This window comes from Oncorhynchus kisutch, linkage group LG11 (genome assembly GCF_002021735.2).
Source record: "Oncorhynchus kisutch isolate 150728-3 linkage group LG11, Okis_V2, whole genome shotgun sequence".
In the NCBI taxonomy this organism is placed as follows: domain Eukaryota; kingdom Metazoa; phylum Chordata; class Actinopteri; order Salmoniformes; family Salmonidae; genus Oncorhynchus; species Oncorhynchus kisutch.
Window position 1 is genome coordinate 40,716,567 of NC_034184.2, and position 19,379 is coordinate 40,735,945.

The window sequence follows — 19,379 nt, forward strand, 5'->3', positions numbered from 1 at the left end:
TCTCTATGTGAGTGACAGCACCTGAAGACTAAACACAAGTCCCATGGGCAGCGTTCTGAAGAGGCCTATGGTGGGCCATTCTCCCACACAAGACATACCCGATCCTCGGTTGCCATTTGGAATTGTGACCTTAGATAAGACATTTTAGAGGGCAATGAAATTCCCACTGTTCATTTTACTGACTCTCAGCACAGTATATAACAACACCGTTATTACGGATGAAAGTTCTTACGATGTGACCTCTCCAATTGTCATTGGCAATTGTCAAATGCCATGATACGATACTCTGTGAGGCTCATGGCAATAGTCAAAGATGCTATTGCTCTGAATTATATTCAGCTAGTGCATAGTGCAACAATGTAGCTCTTCAACAAATATGTCAGTGTGGAAACAGCTCTGCTGTCTCTGGCTGTCAGTCCCATGATTACTTGGCAGGCATCACGACCAGCTGCTTTGTGTCTGTGGAGGCTATTGTTACCGTCGTCTGCTCCACGCTGACCCTGAGCCCTCACTTTGTTTATTTCTCTGTCTGTCCATCCCGCTGCAAAGCATCTCGAGTTTCCCCTCTGGTTTACCTGCCATTAGCCAAAGCACGCAGCCAACCAGGAGCCTTGATTCGATCAGTCAACACACGGTGGATGTGTTTATTTGCTGTGGCTCTTGGCCTCGATCCTGTTTGACTAACACCACACCTAACCGTATTAAGTGACACATACGTTGGTAAAGCTTGGACCCCTACCCCCTTAATTGTTTTATGCTCAATTAGCAAGAGCATTGCATGCCAAAGCATTGGATACCAGAGCCAGGCTAGCTGGCAGAGCTCCACAATGATTGGTGTGATGAGGGTGCCCTGATTCCCATATTATCAGTGTTAACTGTCTTTCTTCCCCCCCCTTTCATGTAGCAATTCAAGAAGAATCTGAAGGGTGTGAATGGAAATACAGACTTTGATCAGGATATGCTGGAGGACATCTACAATGCAATCAAGTAAGCCATAGTCTTATGTAGATCTTATATAGAAATGTTTGTGATGTACACACACACACAAGATGAAGGAAATCAATCTTAATTTCAAGAGGATGTACTTATTTGTTTCAGCGTTGGCACTTTGACAGTAAGTTATGTCTGGTTTTTTTTTCCATGTCAAACGACCCACCCTAGATTATCTAAGTTGCCTTAGCAATCATGGTATTCTCTGTCGTGTAGGAATGAAGAGATAGTGATGCCAGACGAGCAGTCTGGCCTGGTGAAGGAGAACTATGTATGGAACGTGCTGCTCCACCGGGGGGCCACCTCCGAGGGGGTCTTCCTCCATGTGCCTGCCGGCAGCTACGACCACGACCTGTTCACCATGACCTGGGGGCCCACCATCGCAGCCCTCTCCTACGTCTTCGACAAGAGCCTGGACGACACAATCATCCAGAAGGCCATTGCTGGCTTTAGGTACACTAGGCCTACTCAGATGTGACCGACCGGCTCGATTCGGTCTTATGTATCAACATTTTAATTTTTTAAATTTTTTACATTGAATAAAAGTAGAGACTCAGAGATAGAAAATGGTATGTCATACACTGCAGTTGGGAAAGTAATTTGCTTTGAAAGTTGATAAACTTGTAATCTCACTTTTGAGAAAATTACCCTTAAATGTTTTGTTACCTACTGGAAGAGCTCTTTGTCTACACCCATTCAGCTTCGTTCACACCCTTTTAAGCTTTAGCCCCACCCATCTCTTTAAGGATTCACATCTGAGTCTATGTACTAAACAACCAAAGATTTCTAGACTAAAGGCTGGTTTATACTACAGGTGTGTTCGTAAATTTAATCTGGAGTGCCAGAGTGTGCTCTGGGCGTTCATAAACTCAGAGCCTTGCCAGATTGGCCATTTGTAAATTCAGAGCGTTTCGCTCTCGGAGCTTCAGAGCTTTCTGACCTGACAGCAGTCAAGCACCCAAGCTACCTGGTTAACGTTGGCTATCTTGCTAGCTGCTTCCTGACACAAATGAGAGAACAGCTCACTCTGACCATTTTACTTGCCCTGGCAGAGCTGGTTAGGCTGTTTTTATGTTATCCAGAGTAGAGGTCGACCGATTAATCAGAATGGCCGATTAATTAGGGACGATTTCAAGTTTTCATAACAATCGGAAATCTGTATTTTTGGACGCCGATTTTGCCTATTATTATTATTTATTTTTTTACAAATGTATTTAACGAGGCAAGTCGGTTAACACATTCTTATTTTCAATTACGGCCTAGGAACGGTGGGTTAACTGCCTTGTTCAGGGGCAGAACGACAGATTTTTACCTTGTCAGCTTATGGATTCAATCTTGCAACCTTACGGTTAATTAGTCCAACGCTCTAACCACCTGCCTCACGAGCAGCTTGCCTGTTACGCGAATGCAGGAAGAAGCCAAGGTAATTTGCAAGCTAGCATTAAACTTATCTTATAAAAAAACAATCAATCAATCATAATCACTAGTTATAACTACACATGGTTGATGATATTACTAGTTTATCTAGCGTGTCCTGCGTTGGATATAATCGATGCGGTGCGCATTCGCGAAAAAGGACTCGTTGCTCCAACGTGTACCTAACCATAAACATCAATGCCTTTCTTAAAATCAATACACAGAAGTATATATTTTTTTACCTGCATATTTAACTAAAAGAAAGGTTAGCAGGCAATATTAACCAGGTGAAATTGTGTCACTTCTCTTCTCTCACTTCTCTTGCGTTCATTGCACACAGAGTCAGGGTATATGAAACAGTTTGGGCCGCCTGGCTCATTGCAAACTAATTTGCCAGAATTTTACGTAATTATGACATGACATTGAACGGTTCCGTATTTCACTGAAAGAATAAACATTTTGTTTTTTCGAAATGATAGTTTCCGGATTCGACCATATTAATGACCTACGGCTCGTATTTCTGTGTGTTATTATGTTATAATTAAGTCTATGATTTGATAGAGCAGTCTGACTGAGCGATGGTAGGCACCAGCAGGCTCGTAAGCATTCATTCAAACAGCACTTTCGTGCGTTTTGCCAGCAGCTCTTCCATTGTGCTGTTTATGACTTCAAGCCTATCAACTCCCGTGATTAGGCTGGTGTAACCAATGTGAAATGGCTAGCTAGTTAGCGGGGTACGCGCTAATAGCGTTTCAAACGTCACTCGCTCTGAGACTTGGAGTAGTTGTTCCCCTTGCTCTGCATGGGTAACGCTGCTTTGAGGGTGGCTGTTGTCGATGTGTTCCTGGTTCGAGCCCAGGTAGCGGCGAGGAGAGGGATGGAAGCTATACTGTTACACTGACAATACTAAAATGCCTATAAGAACATCCAATAGTCAAAGGTATATGAAATACAAATCGTATAGAGAGAAATAGTCCTATAATTCCTATAATAACTACAACCTAAAACTTCTTACCTGGGAATATTGAAGACTCATGTTAAAAGGAACCACCAGCTTTCATATGTTCTCATGTTCTGAGCAAGGAACTTAAACGTTAGCTTTCTTACATGGCACATATTGCACTTTTACTTTCTTCTCCAACACTCTGTTTTTGCATTATTTAAACCAAATTGAACATGTTTCATTATTTATTTAAGGCTAAATAGATTTTATTGACGTATTATATTAAGTTAAAATAAGTGTTCATTCAGTATTGTTGTAATTGTCATTAATACAAATACATTCTAAAAATCGGCCGATTAATCGGTATTGGCTTTTTTTGGTCCTCCAATAATTGGTATCGTCGTTGAAAAATCATAATCGGTCGACCTCTAATCCAGAGTAGAGGTCGACCGAAAGTGTTTTTTCAACGCCGATACCGATTTATTGGAGGACCAAGAAAAGCCGATGCCGAGTTTTAAGTGTGTGTGTGTGTGTGTGTATATATGTATATTTGTAATAATGACAATTACAACAATACTGAATGAACACTTTTATTTTAACTTAATGTAATACGTAAATAAAATCAATTTAGTCTCAAATAAATAGCTAGCCAGTTAGCTAACAGTACACTTTAACTTGAAAGGAAAACAATTTTCTGACAAAAATTTGAAAAACGTGTAATATCTGAAAATGTAGCTAGCTAGACTCTCTTACCCGTATAAATGGATGGACGCTTCTCCCTCTGTCACGGACGCAATGGTTGGCCTTAGTTTGAAGATGGCTCTCCTGTGAAGTAGTGACGCACGACATACGCCTAGTTTCCTGAAACGAGTCACAGATGGTCCTGGGCCCAGCGATGAGGAGATGCTGAAGAAGGGTTCCTTGGGGAAGGCAACGAATGAGAGCGAGACTTGATGATCTGTTTCTCTCTTTTTAGGAAATGTGCCATGATATCAGCTCATTATGGATTCAGTGATGTTTTTGATAATTTGATCATCTCCCTCTGCAAGTTTACAACGCTCAGCAGTGAGGTAAGTGCTTAATTTCAAATGTGGGAACCTTTGCATTTCAACTAGTGCACTAGAGTATTCTAACTTTTTCCACTGGATGGTTTCAATACAGTCGGTGGAGAACCTGCCCACAGTGTTTGGGAGTAACGGGAAGGCACAGATAGCGGCGAAAACGATGTTCCACCTGGCCCACCGGCACGGTGACATCCTGAGGGAGGGCTGGAAAAACATAATGGACTCCATGCTGCAGCTGTTCAGAGCCGAGCTGCTGCCCAAGGCCATGGTGGAGGTCAGAACTGCTTCTTTATTACTGACAATGGTCAGGGACAGGATATTTACCTGACCTTGTTGTGATGTAACCAGAAAGGGTGAGCATTTTCTTTCCTGGTCAGGTTACATGGTCAGAAAAAACTAATGGCCTCAATCATGTTTGAGTACCTTTGGAACATTCAAACCTTCCATTCATTTTGCTGGATGAAATGGTTCTCTGTTTGAATTTGGAAGACTGCGGACTCTTCTGTAAGACATTATGAATGTTATACTGCCACCTACTGATATTAATCTAGACATGACTTCCTTTTTGAATGTCTGTGGCGTTTGTGTGCTTATGTCCATTCAGGTGGAGGATTTTGTGGAGCCAAATGGAACGATTTCCCTTCAAAGAGAAGAGACACCGTCAAATCGGTAAAAGTCACCTTAAAATCATGTCACATCATATGCTTCCCTCAAATACCAGGCTGAGCTCTTTCACTAGACCTAGAGCTTTTCTGACATTTAAATCCAGTTCCATGTTGTAAAATGGGTGGCTATCATTAAACATTACATGTGTTTTTAAAGTGTTTGACATCTCTGTCTTCCTCCCTTTCTCCCAGGGGTGAGTCTGCGGTGCTGAGCTTTGTGAACTGGCTGACACTGAGTGGAGCGGAGCAGTCTGGTCAACGTGGGCCCTCTACTGAGAACCAGGAGGCCAAGCAGGCAGCCATGCTCTGTATCAAGGTACCAGAACTACAACACCCATCACACTCATCCAAATTGCTTCTGTTGATAATTTCATATAGTGCATTTAATTGTTTTATTAATAAAAAACATTTGGGGGGCTGTCACTCCCCCTCCAGCAATGTGACCCAGAGAAGCTGATCACAGAGAGTAAATTCCTGCAGCTGGAGTCTCTACAGGAGCTGATGAAGGTAATCATAACATTACAGGCAAATATTGTCTATGCATTGTCTGAATATTAATTACTAAAATGCAGGGAGTATAAAACGTTCTAGTATTGTTTTCTAAGAGATGTTTCTTGTGGACAGGCCCTGATCTCAGTCACACCTGATGAGGAGACGTATGATGAGGAGGATGCTGCGTTCTGCCTGGAGATGCTGCTACGCATAGTCATGGAGAACAGGTACAGCCAGAGGGAAGAAAGGGTAGAATGTTTGCTTTGAGTCAGGGCCAGTGTGTTTTGTCCCACGTCCATTAGGAATGACATCAGTCAAATCATCTGTTTCAACATCAGGCTTTGTTATGCTATCGAGTCCTTATCGTGTGTGTGTGTGTGTGTGTTTAGGGACCGTGTGTCGTGTGTATGGCAGACGGTGCGAGATCACCTGTGCCACCTGTGTGTCCAGGCTACAGAGAGCTGCTTCCTGGTGGAGAGGGCCGTGGTGGGCCTCATCAGACTGGCCATCCGCCTGCTGCGCAGAGAGGACATCAGCTCCCAGGTACACGCACGCGAAAGGGGAAACCAAACTATCTAGGAGTGCATCGTTGCATTAACGCAGAAATGATGCAGTGATAGCACTGAGTGATTGGATGATTGGACTGTTGATCTAATGAGTCTTACATCTGATGGGGACACACTCAGCTTTGTTAGGTCAATGTCCTTTAACCATTGCAATTGGTCTTATCTGGCCTAGTCTTAAAAGCTATTAAAAAGGAAGCTTCAATTTGTTGTATAACAAGTCACAAAGGCTGCTTCCTGTGATAGTTGTTTGCTGGTGTCAGATGTTTCTCTCAATTGTTGTATTTGCTCGGGCATCAAGGCACACAATGAACTACCTTACAGTCTGTGTTGATCAGTGGGACAGTTTGATTATCCAGGTTTTAACTGGTCTAATCTTTTTTTCCAAGAGGGACCTGGTTTCTTGATGCCCTGGCCTGTAACCTCAATAGTGTTTATTATGTGACTGTCCTATTGACCTTGAACTGCTATATCATTACAGCTTCTCTTGATTGCTTGAACACTTTTCTCAGTATTATTTAAAAAAATAATAATAATGTAATGTGATCTACTTTATAACCTATGGAAAACCAAATAACTCACCGGAAAACACTTTCACGTCTAGTTATGGACTAATTATGCAAAGGTAGTTTACAGGTTGGTGGTACAAATATAATATTATGCGAGTTATTGTTATTTAATGTGGGAAAAAGACAACCCAATTCAAATACAAATTGTGTCACTTGCTTCGTAAACGACAGGTGTAGACTAACTGTGAAATGCTTACCTATGGGCCCTTCCCAACAATGCAGAAAACAATGAAATACCTCAATAATAATAGGGGGGAGAAAAAAAATAGTAACACAAGGAGTAAATACACAATGAGCAATGATAGCATGCAGTACGAGTCAAAAGTTTAGACATCTACTCATTCAAGGGTTTTTGTTTATTTGTACTATTTTCTACGTTGTAGAATAATAGTGAAGACATCAAAACTATGAAATAATACATATGGAATCATGTACTGTTACTACACTTCAAAGTAGCCACCCTTTGCCTTGATGACAGCTTTGCACACTTTTGTCATTCTCTCAACCACCTTCATGAGTTAGTCACCAGGAATGCTATTCAATTAAACAGGTGTGCCTTGTTAAAAGTTAATTTGTGGAATTTCTTTCCTTAATGCATTTGAGCCAATCAGTTGTGTTGTGACAAGATGGGGTTGGTATACAGAAAATAGCCCTATTTGGTAAAATACCAAGTCCATATTATGGCAAGAACAGCTCAAATTAGCAAAGAGAAACGACAGTCCATCATTACTTTAAGACATGAAGGTCAGTCAATCCGAAAATTGTCAAGAACTTTGAAAGTTTCTTCAAGTGCAGTCGCAAAAACCATCAATCGCTATGATGAAACTGGCTCTTATGAGGACTAACACAGGAAAGGAAAACCCAGAGTTCATTAGAGTTAACTGCACCTCAGAAATTGCAACCCAAATAAATGTTTCACAGGGTTCAAGTAACAGACACATCTAAACATCAACTGTTCAGAGGAGACTGTGTGAATCAGGCCTTCATGGTCGAATTGCTGCAAAGAAACCACCAATAACGGACACCAATAATAAGAGGAGACTTGCTTGGGCCAAGAAACATGAGCAATGGACATTAGACCGGTGGAAATCTGTCCTTTGGTCTGATGTGTCCAAATTTGAGATTTTAGTTCCAACCGCCACATCTTTGTGAGACGCAGAGTAGTTGAACGGATGATCTCCGCATGTGTGGTTCCAACAGTGAAGCATGGAGGAGGTGTGATGGTGCTTTGCTGGTGACACTGTCTGTGACTTACTTAATAATTACTTACTTAATTCAAGGCACACTTAACCAGCATGGCTACCACAGTATTCTGCAGCGATATGCCATCCCATCTGGTTTGCGCTTAGTGGGGCTATCATTGGTTTTTCAACATACAATGACCCAACACCTCCAGGCTGTATAAGGACTATTTGACAAAGAAGGAAAGTAATGGAGTGCTGCATCAGATGACCTGGCCTCCACAATCACCCGACCTCAACCCAATTGAGATGGTTTGGGATGTGTTGGACCACAGAGTGAATGAAAAGCAGCCAACAAGTGCTCAGCATATGTGAGAACTCCTTCAAGACTGTTGGAAAAGCATTGCAGGTGAAGCTGGTTGAGAGAATGCCAAGTGTGTGCAAAGCTGTCATCAAGGCAAAGGTTGGCTTCTTTGAAGAATCAAACATTTTGATTTGACACTTTTTTTGGTTACTACATGATTCCATATGTGTTATTTCATCGTTTTGATGTCTTCACTATTATTCTACAATGCAGAAAATAGTAAAACTTAAGAAAAACTTTTGACTGGTACTGTACATGGGGTACCAGTACTGAGTCGATGTGCAGGGATATGAGGAAATTGAGGTAGATACACTGAACAAAACTATAAACGCAACATGTAAGGTGTTGGTCCCATGTTTCATGAGCTGAAATAAAATATCCTAGAAATGTTCCTTACAGCTTACAGCAACTAATGCAACAGATGTCTGAAGTTTTGAGGGAGCGTGCAATTGGCATTCTGTCTGCAGGAATGTCCAACAGAGCTGTTGCCAGAGAATTTAATGTTAATTTCTCAACCATAAGCCGTATCCAATGTCGTTTTAGAGAATTTGGCAGGATGTCCAACCGGCCTCACAACCAAAGACCACGTGTAACCACGCTAGCTCAGGACCTTCACATACAGCTCCTTCACCTGCAGTATCGATCGCCTGAGACCAGCCACCCAGACAGCTGATGAAACTCTAGGTTTGCACAACCAAAGAATTTCTGCACAAACTGTCAGAAACCATTTCCGGTTAGCTCATCTGCGTGCTTGTCATCCTCACCAAGGTTTTGACCTGACTGCAGTTCGGCTTCGTAACCGACATCAGTGGGAAAATCTTTGATGGCCACTGGAACACTGGAAAAGTGTGCTCTTCATGGATGAATCCCGGTTTTAACATTACCGGACAGATGACATGCAAGGCATCGAGTGGGCGAGCGGTTTGCTGATGTCAACGTTGTGAACAGAGTTCGAACACAATTGCATTTTATCAATGGCAATTTGAATGCACAGAGATACCGTGATGAGATCCTGAGGCCCATTGTGGTGCCATTCATCTGCCTCCATCACCTCATGTTTCAGCATGATAATGCACAGTCCCATGTCACAAGGATCTGTACACCATTCCTGGAAACTGAAAATGTCCCAGTTCTTCCATGACCTGCATCCTCACCAGATGCTCAGATGACACTCATAGGACATCATGTTACACAATACATGTATGTTTTGTTCAATAAAGTGCATATTTATATCCAGAAATCTGTTTACATTGGCGCATTGCGTTCAGAAATGTTTTGCTTCCAAAACATCCGGTGATTTTGCAGAGAGCCACATCAATTTACAGAAATGCTCATAATAAACATTGATAAAAGATACAAGTGTTATTCACATAATTAAAGATAGACTTCTACTTAATGCAACCGCTGTGTCAGATTTCAAAAAGAATTCACGGAAAAAGCAAACCATGCAATAATCTGAGTACGGCGCTCAGACGACAAACAAGCCAAAGAGATATCCGCCATGTTGGAGTCAACAGAAGTCAAAAATAGCATCATAAATATTCACTTACCTTTGATGATCTTCATCAGAATGCACTCCCAGGAATCCCAGTACCACAATAAATGTTTGATTTGTTCGATAAAGTTCATCATTTATGTCCAATTTCCTCCTTGTTGTTCGCGCGTTCAGTCCAGTAATTCAACTTCATGACGCGCGATCACTAGGTGCAGACGAAAAGTTCCGTTACAGTCCGTAGAAATATGTCAAACGATGTGTAGAATCAATCTTTAGGATGTTTTTAACATAAATCTTAATGTTCCAACCGGAGAATTCCTTTGTCTTCAGAAATGCAATGGAACGTGAGCTATCTCTCACGTGAATGAGCATCACGAGCTTGTGGCACTCTGCCAGACCACTGACTCAAAGAGCCCTTATGAGCCCCTCCTTTATAGTAGAAGCATCAAACAAGGTTCTAAAGACTGTTGACATCTAGTGGAAGCCCTGGGAAGTGCAATTTGACCCCATAGACACTGTTTTCAATAGGCCAAGCGTTGAAAAACTACAAACCTCAGATTTCCCACTTCCTGGTTGGATTTTTCTCAGGTTTTCGCCTGCCATATGAGTTCTGTTATACTCACAGACATCATTCAAACAGTTTTAGAAACTTCAGAGTGTTTTCTATCTATACTAATAACATGCATATATTAGCAACTGGGACTGAGTAGCAGGCAGTTTACTCTGGGGACGCTTTTCATCCAAACGTGAAAATGCTGCCCCCTATCCCGAACAGGTTAACTTTTTGTCCTGAATACAAAGTGTTATGTTTGGGGCAAATTCAATACAACTCATTACTGAGTACCACTCTCCAAATGTTCAAGCATAGTGGTGGCAGCATCATGTTATGAGTAGGCTTGTAATCGTTAAGGACTGGGGAGTTTTTCAGGTTAGAAAAATAAACTAGATAAGCACAAGCAATAACCTGGTCTCCCTGATACTTGGAGACGAATTCACCTTTCAGCAGGACAATAACCTAAAACACACAAGGCCAAATGTACACTGGAGTTGCTTACCAAGAAGACAGTGAATGTTCCTGAAAATCTATGGCAAGACCTGAATGTTTTTCTACCAGTGATTAACAACTCATTTTGATAGAGCTTGAAGAATTTTGTAAAGAGTAATGGCCAAATGTTGCACAATCCAGGTGTGGAAAGGGCTTAGAGACTTACCCAGAAAGACTCACCGCTGTAATCGCTGCTAAAGGTGCTTCTTCAAAGTATTGACTCAGGGGTGTGAATACTCATTTCCCTATTTGCATTTGCAAAAATGTCTACACGTGTTTTCACTTTCATTATGGGGGTATTGTGTGTAGATGAGTGAGATTTTTTTTTATGTAATCCTTTTTGAATTCAGGATGTAACACAACCAAATGTGGAATAAGTCAAGGAGTATGAATACTTTTTGAAGGCTCTGTACTGTATGTGTGGGTAGAGTCCAGTGTGTGGGTGTGCATAGTCAAAAAGTGTTAGTACAAAAATGGTCAATGCAGATAGTTTAACAAATAGTTATCCAGACTATTTAGTAGTCTTATGGCTTGTGGGTAGAAGTTGTTCAGGAGCCTTTTGGTCCCAGATTTAGTGCTCCGGTACCATTTGCCGTGCAGTAGCAGAGAGAACATTCTATGACTTGGGTGGCTGGAGTCTGACCATTTTTAGGGCCTTCCTCTGACACCACCTGGTATAGAGGTCCAATTGATTTGTGTCTTATGTAGAGCGTTGTCTACGGTTTAGCAAAAAGTGTCTTGTGATTCAGAGTTGCGTCTGTTTAGCAAAAGAAGTGTTCCGCATTTGCATTTAGTGTGAAAAGGATGAGAAATTACTAACTGTTGTGCAAAAGAGGTTATTGTTTTGGCCATGTGGATCCCAGTTTCATTCAGTGTTCAAGCAATTGAGAAACTGTAAATGGAGCACTATCTTTCGCTCCCCTTTCTCAATCTTATCTCTAACCCAGATGGACATTGTTACGGTAAACTAATAGGCTATTCTTCTTCCTTTTGCTTCCCCACAACATATTTGTCACAAATCCTACATTTGTTTGTCTAATCTTCTTGTCTCTTCAAACGTGCAGTGAGACCTAGCAGAACTGTGAGACCTAAAACTGTCATTATATAAATTGAACATTGTTTGTAAGGAACATACTTCACTTCCCTAATCGGTGAGATTGAGGTCGCAGCCAGTTCAAGCAGTCCCCTTAACCCCTCTACCACCGCATCTCTAGGTGCTGCTGTCCCTGCGTCTCCTGTTGATGATGAAACCACACGTCCTGGCCCGGGTTAGCCGGGAGGTTGCCTATGGCCTCCATGAGCTGCTTAAGACCAACGCTGCCAACATCCACTGCACAGACGACTGGTTCACCCTTTTCGCCCTAATCGAGTGCATCGGTGCCGGGATCAAACCCCCCGCCTCCTTCAAGGTCACCTCCACTACCCCAGACATCGACACAGGTCAGCCTTTAACTTACTTACACACACCATCACGTGGAATGGTAGGCTACATTGTTGGTCTTAGCTGCTGAGAAAAAAATCTACACGTTTATGGTCAATGGTATTGACTTTTATACAAACAGCTCAGCTGTTATATTACGGGGCACACATCCACGCTTTTAAGTGGTGAGTTTTTATGTCTGGTAAACTGTTGTTTTCGTGTCCCGTTTCCACCTTTGTTCCAGGTGCCCAGTCGGACAGTGAGCTGTCGTTCCACCACCTCAGTGAGGTGAGTCTGGACCGGGGGTACACCTCAGACTCTGAGGTCTACACAGAGCATGGAAAGTCCAGGATGCCCCGCTCTGTCACTGACGTGGACGTGACTAGCAGCGGATGGCTGGTGGTATGAGCCCCCACCCACACACACTTCCACGTCACATGCACACGCTTTTCTTTTAAGTGCTCAGACGATCAATTCCAGAGATCTTCATAGCATTGAGAGTAATAGTGAAACTTGTGTGTTATTTTGTCATATCAATGTCAGTCAATACTCTCAATGCCTCAACGTACGGCACATCTCACAGTGTGTTTATATTTGCAGGTTGGGAAAGACGACCTGGACATCAGCAAGGTAGCGGCTTCTGGGTCCAAGACCCTGCTAAACCCTCTAGTGAACCAGTACAGCCTGTCCCTGGGTCAAGACATGGGTTTCCACGACACCAAGTCTCTCATCAAGTGTGTGGAGTCCCTCTCCTTCATAGTACGAGACGCTGCACATGTCACCCCCGAGAACTTTGAGCTGTGTGTCAAGGCCATCCGGGTGTTTGTGGAGGCCAGCCTAAACGGAGGTATGGCTTTCTGTTGACTGACATGTGTACTTGTTTGAGGTTCATTTTGTATTCTGTCTTTTTCCAGTGTTTTTTGTTTTTTCATAACAACTAGAAATCTTCCAACAATTAATTCAGCATTGTATTTGCCTTTCTTTCCATCAATGCTGTTTTCCAAGCTAACACATGTCATCAAACTATGCTTGAGTAATTTAAGCTTTGACAGTTTGCCATTTTTGGTGGTTAGTCTCAAAACCCTTTGGAAGGGGATCCAAAGGCATGCCTATAGAGTGACTAACCTGCTTCCTCCACACCAACCTTCTAATTGAGGACTATCACTTGACTTCCCTTCTCCCCAGCAACAGCAGTCTGTTAGTGATCTAGATTGATTTGATTTGATCTAGAAAAGACTAAAGTCAAGCCGGGATTACAGTGGAAGGTGGTGCTGGTGCACTCTGCAGGCATGGCACCACTGATAGCCTTTTCATTTCTCCCAGCGCTCCAGGCCCTTAGATACCTGCTGTCAACACGGCTTTACACACTTAATAATAAAGTTTGGTCGATCAAGGACCTCAGTTAAGCACAGCGCTTATCTATATGGGAAGCTAATGGAAAGCGCACAGCCCTGAAACCTGCTATTACTCAAAGTTGATATAGCCTTTTGTTGCCTGGTTTAACATAAAAGGAATGCATTTTTTCCCAATCGCTAAGTCATACCCGTCAAAATATGACATCTATAGAAATATAAATTAAGATAATTATTCCGGATATATCTGTAACAATGGCTAAAACTGTCTCTCCATCTCCACTGACCTACAGGCTACAGGACCTATGAGAAGAAGAAGAACCACAAGTACGACTCCCAGAAGTCCCGTGTGAGGAGGAAGCCCCGGGACAAGGAGGGTGCGTCCCGCCGCGCCAAGGCCTCCAGCCAGAGGCCTTCCCGTTCCCATAGCGATGACGAGGAAGACGAGGGGGTCCCTGCCAGCTACCACACGGTGTCATTACAGGTTAGTCAGGACGTAAGTACCACAGCCCTCTTTCCCTTCTACCTTGGTCTCTGTGCTGCTCAGGGGCTCTGTTCAGTTGGATGAAATGTTCAGAACTATTATGACAGACAATCATGTCTGTTCTACACAATATAATTATCTCTCTGAACGTTCTGTAACGTTGTGCCCTCCTGAATAAGCCCCAGGTTTGCTCTCAGCTGTGGGGTGGAGGTGGGGTTGCGGGGAAAGGTGGGAATTTTGGGATATTTCAGCTGTCTTTTCTCTCTCTCTGCATACTCAATTGAGACTGAGACTGAGTGGCAGACTATAGTTGTCATGGCAATTAAGCGATGTTGTGGCGGTGTTTAATCCTATTCTGTGACGATACCACTATCGCAATATTTTCCCCTTGGCAAAAATTCAAAAACAAAGCAGACCAAGCTCTTTGGTCTGAAAACCTGCTGTATGTAAAATATTGTAAATGTGACTCTGGATGACAACATAATGATGTTTGTTTTCATAAATTAAATCCGCTTTGCGTTTTGTTTCCTTGCCACGGCACTAACGAATATCGCGATACTGGTATCATCCCAGCCCTATATGAGTGAGTCAAAGTTACATGATCTGTCAGCAATAATTGCCATCTCTTTTCAGAACTAATTTGGCACGAATCGGGTATTCATGCTCAGACGACTGACACTAATATTAACCTCTTGCCTTGCCTATTTTACAAATGCACTGTCTTGAAAGGGCTGAAATGTGAAATATCAATACTCGTTGATGAAGCTATTCAATTGCTTGAAAAGGTCCATTATTATTATTAATATTATTAGCTATTTAGGTCTGTATAAGGTTGCAAAGAGATGGAATATTACCACTAACTTTAGGGATTTTGGAAACGTTAAAGGCTTTTAGGGGATCTTCATAGCATGTAAAAGATGTGGAATACCGTCGCTGTTTAACATGTGGGGAAAAAAGTCAATAGTTGAAAGAGTTGCTCATTAATTATGGCGTTGTCTCCTGAACCATGAGGTGAAACTCAAGGGACCGATGGACACGGATATAAAGAAAGATGAATACATTTAACAATAAATTGCTAAAGTTTTCATTAGATTTGTTTTATCCCCCAAAAATGTATTTGGTAAATTACGGGAAGTTTTGCAACCCTAGGTCTGTGTAACATGGCTGAAATCATGTAGACATGGAAAACACTATTGCATGAAAATTATTTACCTTCCAATGCTTTTGTCTTGTCCTCTTCTCCATCAGTCTATCCAAATTACATACATATCAATACTCTATTATCACACACCCAAATATATTGCCTGGATAACAATAAAGTAATGAAAGGGGGGTACCTAGTCAGTTGTACAACTGAATGCATTCAACTGAAATGTGTCTTCCGTATTTGAATCAGAGAGGTGCGGAGGGCTGCCTAAATCGACATCCATGTCTTCGGCGCCTGGGGAACAGTGGGTTAACTGCCTTTCTCAGGGGCAGAACAGATTTTTACCGTGTCAGCTCGGGGATTCGATCCAGCAACCTTTCGATTACTGGCCCAACGCACTAACCACTTAAGCTGGTTAGCTTACCTACTTAAGCTGCATTTAGACAGGCAGCACAATTCTGATCTTTTTTTTTCCACTAATTGGTCTTTTCAACCAATCACATCAGATCTTTTCACATTATATCGTTTTCAGAACTGATCTGATTGGTCAAAGACCAATTGGTGGGGAAAAAAGATCATAATTGGGCTGCCTGTATAAACGCAGCCATAGATATGTAAATATACTGTAGTATGTGTCTTGGATCCAGCAAGACAATACAGACATTAAGTAATGCGTTCATGTTTTAGAATCAAGCTGTGATTAGATTAGCAATGACCACATTGACATGGAGTTCTGTGTTTCCCCCTGGTTCAGCTGTTAGATCTGATGCACACGCTGCATACGAGGGCCTCCAGCATCTACAGCTCCTGGGCAGAGGAGCAGCGCCGCCTGGAGCCAGTAGGGAAGAAGATTGAGGCCGACTCCCAGACACTGTGGACCAGCTGCTGGTGCCCACTGCTCCAAGGTCAGAGACTTTATCCCCATTGCTATCATTATAACCTATTTAAATAAAGGCACCTCTAAACCTTGTTTAATAAATACAATTTATCATTGTTTCTTAGTCATTAGAGGAATGTTTTCAGTGTCAATGTGTGTTATTGTGTGAAGCCAAATGCACATTTCCTGTTTTCATGGACAAGGTTTTCACATGTTTATATTTTTTGCTAATATAACTAATATTTGGAGAGTCATCTAAATATAAGCTTGAAGGTAAAAATAACTCCCTAGGTCCCCTTAATTCATTGGTGACCCCTGAGAGAAGGGACTTAGTGAACTCAGTGATCTTGTTCTCGTTCCACTTTAGCTCAAGTATCCATACATTGTGTGAACCCTATAGGGATAGCCTGGCTGTGCTGCGACGCCAGGAGGCTGGTGCGAATGCAGGCCCTGACCTACCTCCAGAGGGCACTGTTGGTCCATGACCTGCAGACACTAGATGCTGTGGAGTGGGAGTCCTGTTTTAACAAGGTGAGAGGAGGATGCTTAACATCATTTTCCACATTCTAGGAGGACCACTGGAAATTGGTGTGCGTATGGGGACTAGTGGTCACAAAAATGGCTGCTGAATGGTTCCTCTGAAAATAGATGATTCATTAGAAGAGTAGGCACTTGGGGCCAAATCCTAGCTTCTATAGCAAACAAGTATTATGGGAAATACAGTGCCTTCGGAAAGTATTCAAACTCCTTGACTTTTACCCCCAAAAAATGATGTTACAACCTTATTCTAGAATGTATTAAATATTTTTTTCCCCTCAGCAATATACACACAATGCCTAATTAAAGACAAAGCGAAAACAGGTTGTTAGACATTTTTGCAAATGTATATAAATAAATCAAAATGAAAGATTCTCTGGTCTGATGAAATCAAGATTGAGCTCTTTGGCCCGAATTCCAAGTGTTACGTCTGGAGGAAACCTGGCACCATCCCTACGGTGAAGCATGGTGCTGGCAGCATCGTGCTTTAGGGATGTTTTTCAGCGGCAGGTACTTGGAGACTAGTCAGGATCGAGGGAAAGATGAACGGAGCAAAGTACAGATCCTTGATGAAATCCTGCTCGGGACCTCAGACTGGGGAGAAGGTTCAAATTCCAACAGGACAACAACCCTAAGCACACAGCCAAGACAACGCAGGAGTTGCTTCGGGACAAGTTTCTGAATGTCCTTGAGTGGCCTAGCCAGAACCCGGACTTGAACCCAATCAAACATCTCTGGAGAGACCTGAAAATAGCTGTGCAGCAACACTCCCCATCCAACCTGACAGAGCTTGAGAGGATCTGCAGAGAAGAATGGGAGAAACTCTCCAAATAAAAGTGTGCCAAGCTTGTAGCATCATACCCACGAAGACTTGAGGCTGCAATCGCTGCCAAAGGTGCTTCCACAAAGTACTGAGTAAAGGGTCTGAATACTTAAGTAAATGTCATATTTCAGTTTTTATCTTTAATACATTTGCAAAAATTTCTACAACCTGTTTTTGCTTTGTTATTATGGGGTATTGTGTGTAAATTGATGAGGGGGAGAAAACAATTTAATACATTTTAGAATATGGCTGTAACGTAACAAAATGTGGAAAAGTAAAGTGGTCTGAATACATTCTGAATGCACTGTAAGTGGTCTGTCTGTCTAATCTGAGCGTTGTCAGTGTTTAACTGTGTACTGTGTGCTCCCAGGTGCTGTTCCCCCTGCTGACCAAGCTTCTGGACAATATTAGCCCTGCAGACGTGTGTGGCATGGAGGAGACCAGGATGAGGGCTTGCACCCTGCTGTCAAAGGTCAGTTCAGTCAACACACAACAGGCATCCATTTCAAAGTGTGAAATCTGATATTTTCAGACCACAGGTTTAGACTCTCCTACAACTGTCTGTTGCCTTTGGGGGGTTATTTTTTGTTGTTGTTGAGAAATTGCCATAATTTGCTAAATCCTTCCACTGTCTAGCACTTCTCATCTGACTGAACAGCGATAGTATAATATGCTGTGTGCCTGTCTACCCATGCCATCTCTGCATATCTCACTGTTGCTCTCCATTGCTCTGCTTTCCCCTAGGTGTTCCTGCAGCACCTCTCTCCCCTGTTGTCTCTGTCCACCTTTGCTGCCCTGTGGCTCACTATCCTGGACTTCATGGACAAGTACATGCACGCTGGCTCCAGTGACCTGCTGGTAAGCATGCCTGCTGTCACACAGCAGCACATGTCAATTTCAACTCCTATTAGCGCAGGTGCTTCTAATCTGAGTGGTCAAACTCAAAGGAGGGCACACAAAAAGAAAGGAAAACAAATATGGGTCTTTAAGTAATAGTTCATGTTTATTCCTGTACAGCTCATTTCAAGCATTTTTTCCCCCCCATCTATGTGTGTGATTGCATGGCTAATTGGCTGGTTGTTATCACCCACCCCCCAGCAGGAGGCCATCCCAGAGTCTCTGAAGAACATGCTGCTGGTGATGGACACAGCAGGAATCTTCCACAGTGCTGACTCTCGTACGGGATACTCTGACCTGTGGGAGATCACTTGGGAACGCATCGACTGCTTCCTGCCTAACCTCCGGGAGGAGCTCTTCAAACAGACAGTCATACCACAACCAGGTACGGGAACGCACACCTACTTCTATTAAGGCCCTGTTCAAACCCCCGAGCTGACATGGTACAAATCTGTCGTTCTGCCCCTGAACAGGCAGTTAACTGTCTGTTAACTGTTCCTAGGCCGTCATTGAAAATAAGAATTTGTTCTTAACTGACTTGCCTAGTTAAATAAAGGTTAAAAAATTATTTTATTTTTTAAATGGCGATGCGGTACGGAGCTTGATTTGGCCTCTACAGGCCTACGGAGGCTCCGCGTTTGCATGACACCCTCCGTACGGAGCCTCTGGACCGCATTTTCCCGGATCAAGCATAAATCGGATTTTCGAATACACAGCCTACATGTTTTTCATGATTTATACTTAGTCTTGTTTCAGTGTTCTGCTATATACATCAAGCTAGATCTCTGAAATGTAATGGCTGTATGTGCTCTGTGTCCATAGATCCTGCTCCTAGTCCCCCAGTGGAGCTTGTCCAACCGGCTGCCCCCTGCCCCCCAGCCTCGCCACCCCCAGCTCAGGCCCCATCTCCTGTGCCAGTGCCAGCTTCCCCCACAGAGCCAAAGACCTCCAGCAGACCAGTGTCGCCCCAAGATCCCCCACCACCTAGTACCAACGGTAACCATGTTAGCGTGGCCAGTCAAAGATGAAATCTGGCTAACACCAACGATCAATTT

At 42.8% G+C, this 19,379-nt stretch overlaps 1 protein-coding gene across 9 annotated transcripts in view; it reads left to right on the forward strand.

Moving 5' to 3' along the window:
• The window catches only part of LOC109899688 (Golgi-specific brefeldin A-resistance guanine nucleotide exchange factor 1), a 123,579-nt gene that overhangs the window by 101,433 nt on the left and 2,767 nt on the right, over nt 1–19,379 (forward strand). For 6 of the 9 annotated variants that reach the window (XM_020495125.2, XM_031835783.1, XM_020495127.2 and 3 more), the window contains 19 exons: nt 905–987; nt 1,207–1,443; nt 4,326–4,419; nt 4,511–4,687; nt 5,018–5,082; nt 5,271–5,394; nt 5,514–5,585; nt 5,703–5,797; nt 5,960–6,113; nt 12,002–12,227; nt 12,452–12,609; nt 12,808–13,054; nt 13,853–14,055; nt 15,945–16,095; nt 16,468–16,598; nt 17,798–17,899; nt 18,172–18,285; nt 18,526–18,709; nt 19,147–19,320. In XM_020495125.2, the coding sequence (XP_020350714.1) occupies nt 905–987; nt 1,207–1,443; nt 4,326–4,419; nt 4,511–4,687; nt 5,018–5,082; nt 5,271–5,394; nt 5,514–5,585; nt 5,703–5,797; nt 5,960–6,113; nt 12,002–12,227; nt 12,452–12,609; nt 12,808–13,054; nt 13,853–14,055; nt 15,945–16,095; nt 16,468–16,598; nt 17,798–17,899; nt 18,172–18,285; nt 18,526–18,709; nt 19,147–19,320 (2,791 nt within the window). The remainder of the gene's footprint in view (nt 1–904; nt 988–1,206; nt 1,444–4,325; nt 4,420–4,510; nt 4,688–5,017; nt 5,083–5,270; nt 5,395–5,513; nt 5,586–5,702; nt 5,798–5,959; nt 6,114–12,001; nt 12,228–12,451; nt 12,610–12,807; nt 13,055–13,852; nt 14,056–15,944; nt 16,096–16,467; nt 16,599–17,797; nt 17,900–18,171; nt 18,286–18,525; nt 18,710–19,146; nt 19,321–19,379) is intronic. The other 3 variants (XM_031835782.1, XM_031835784.1, XM_031835785.1) reach the window with 3 other exon arrangements.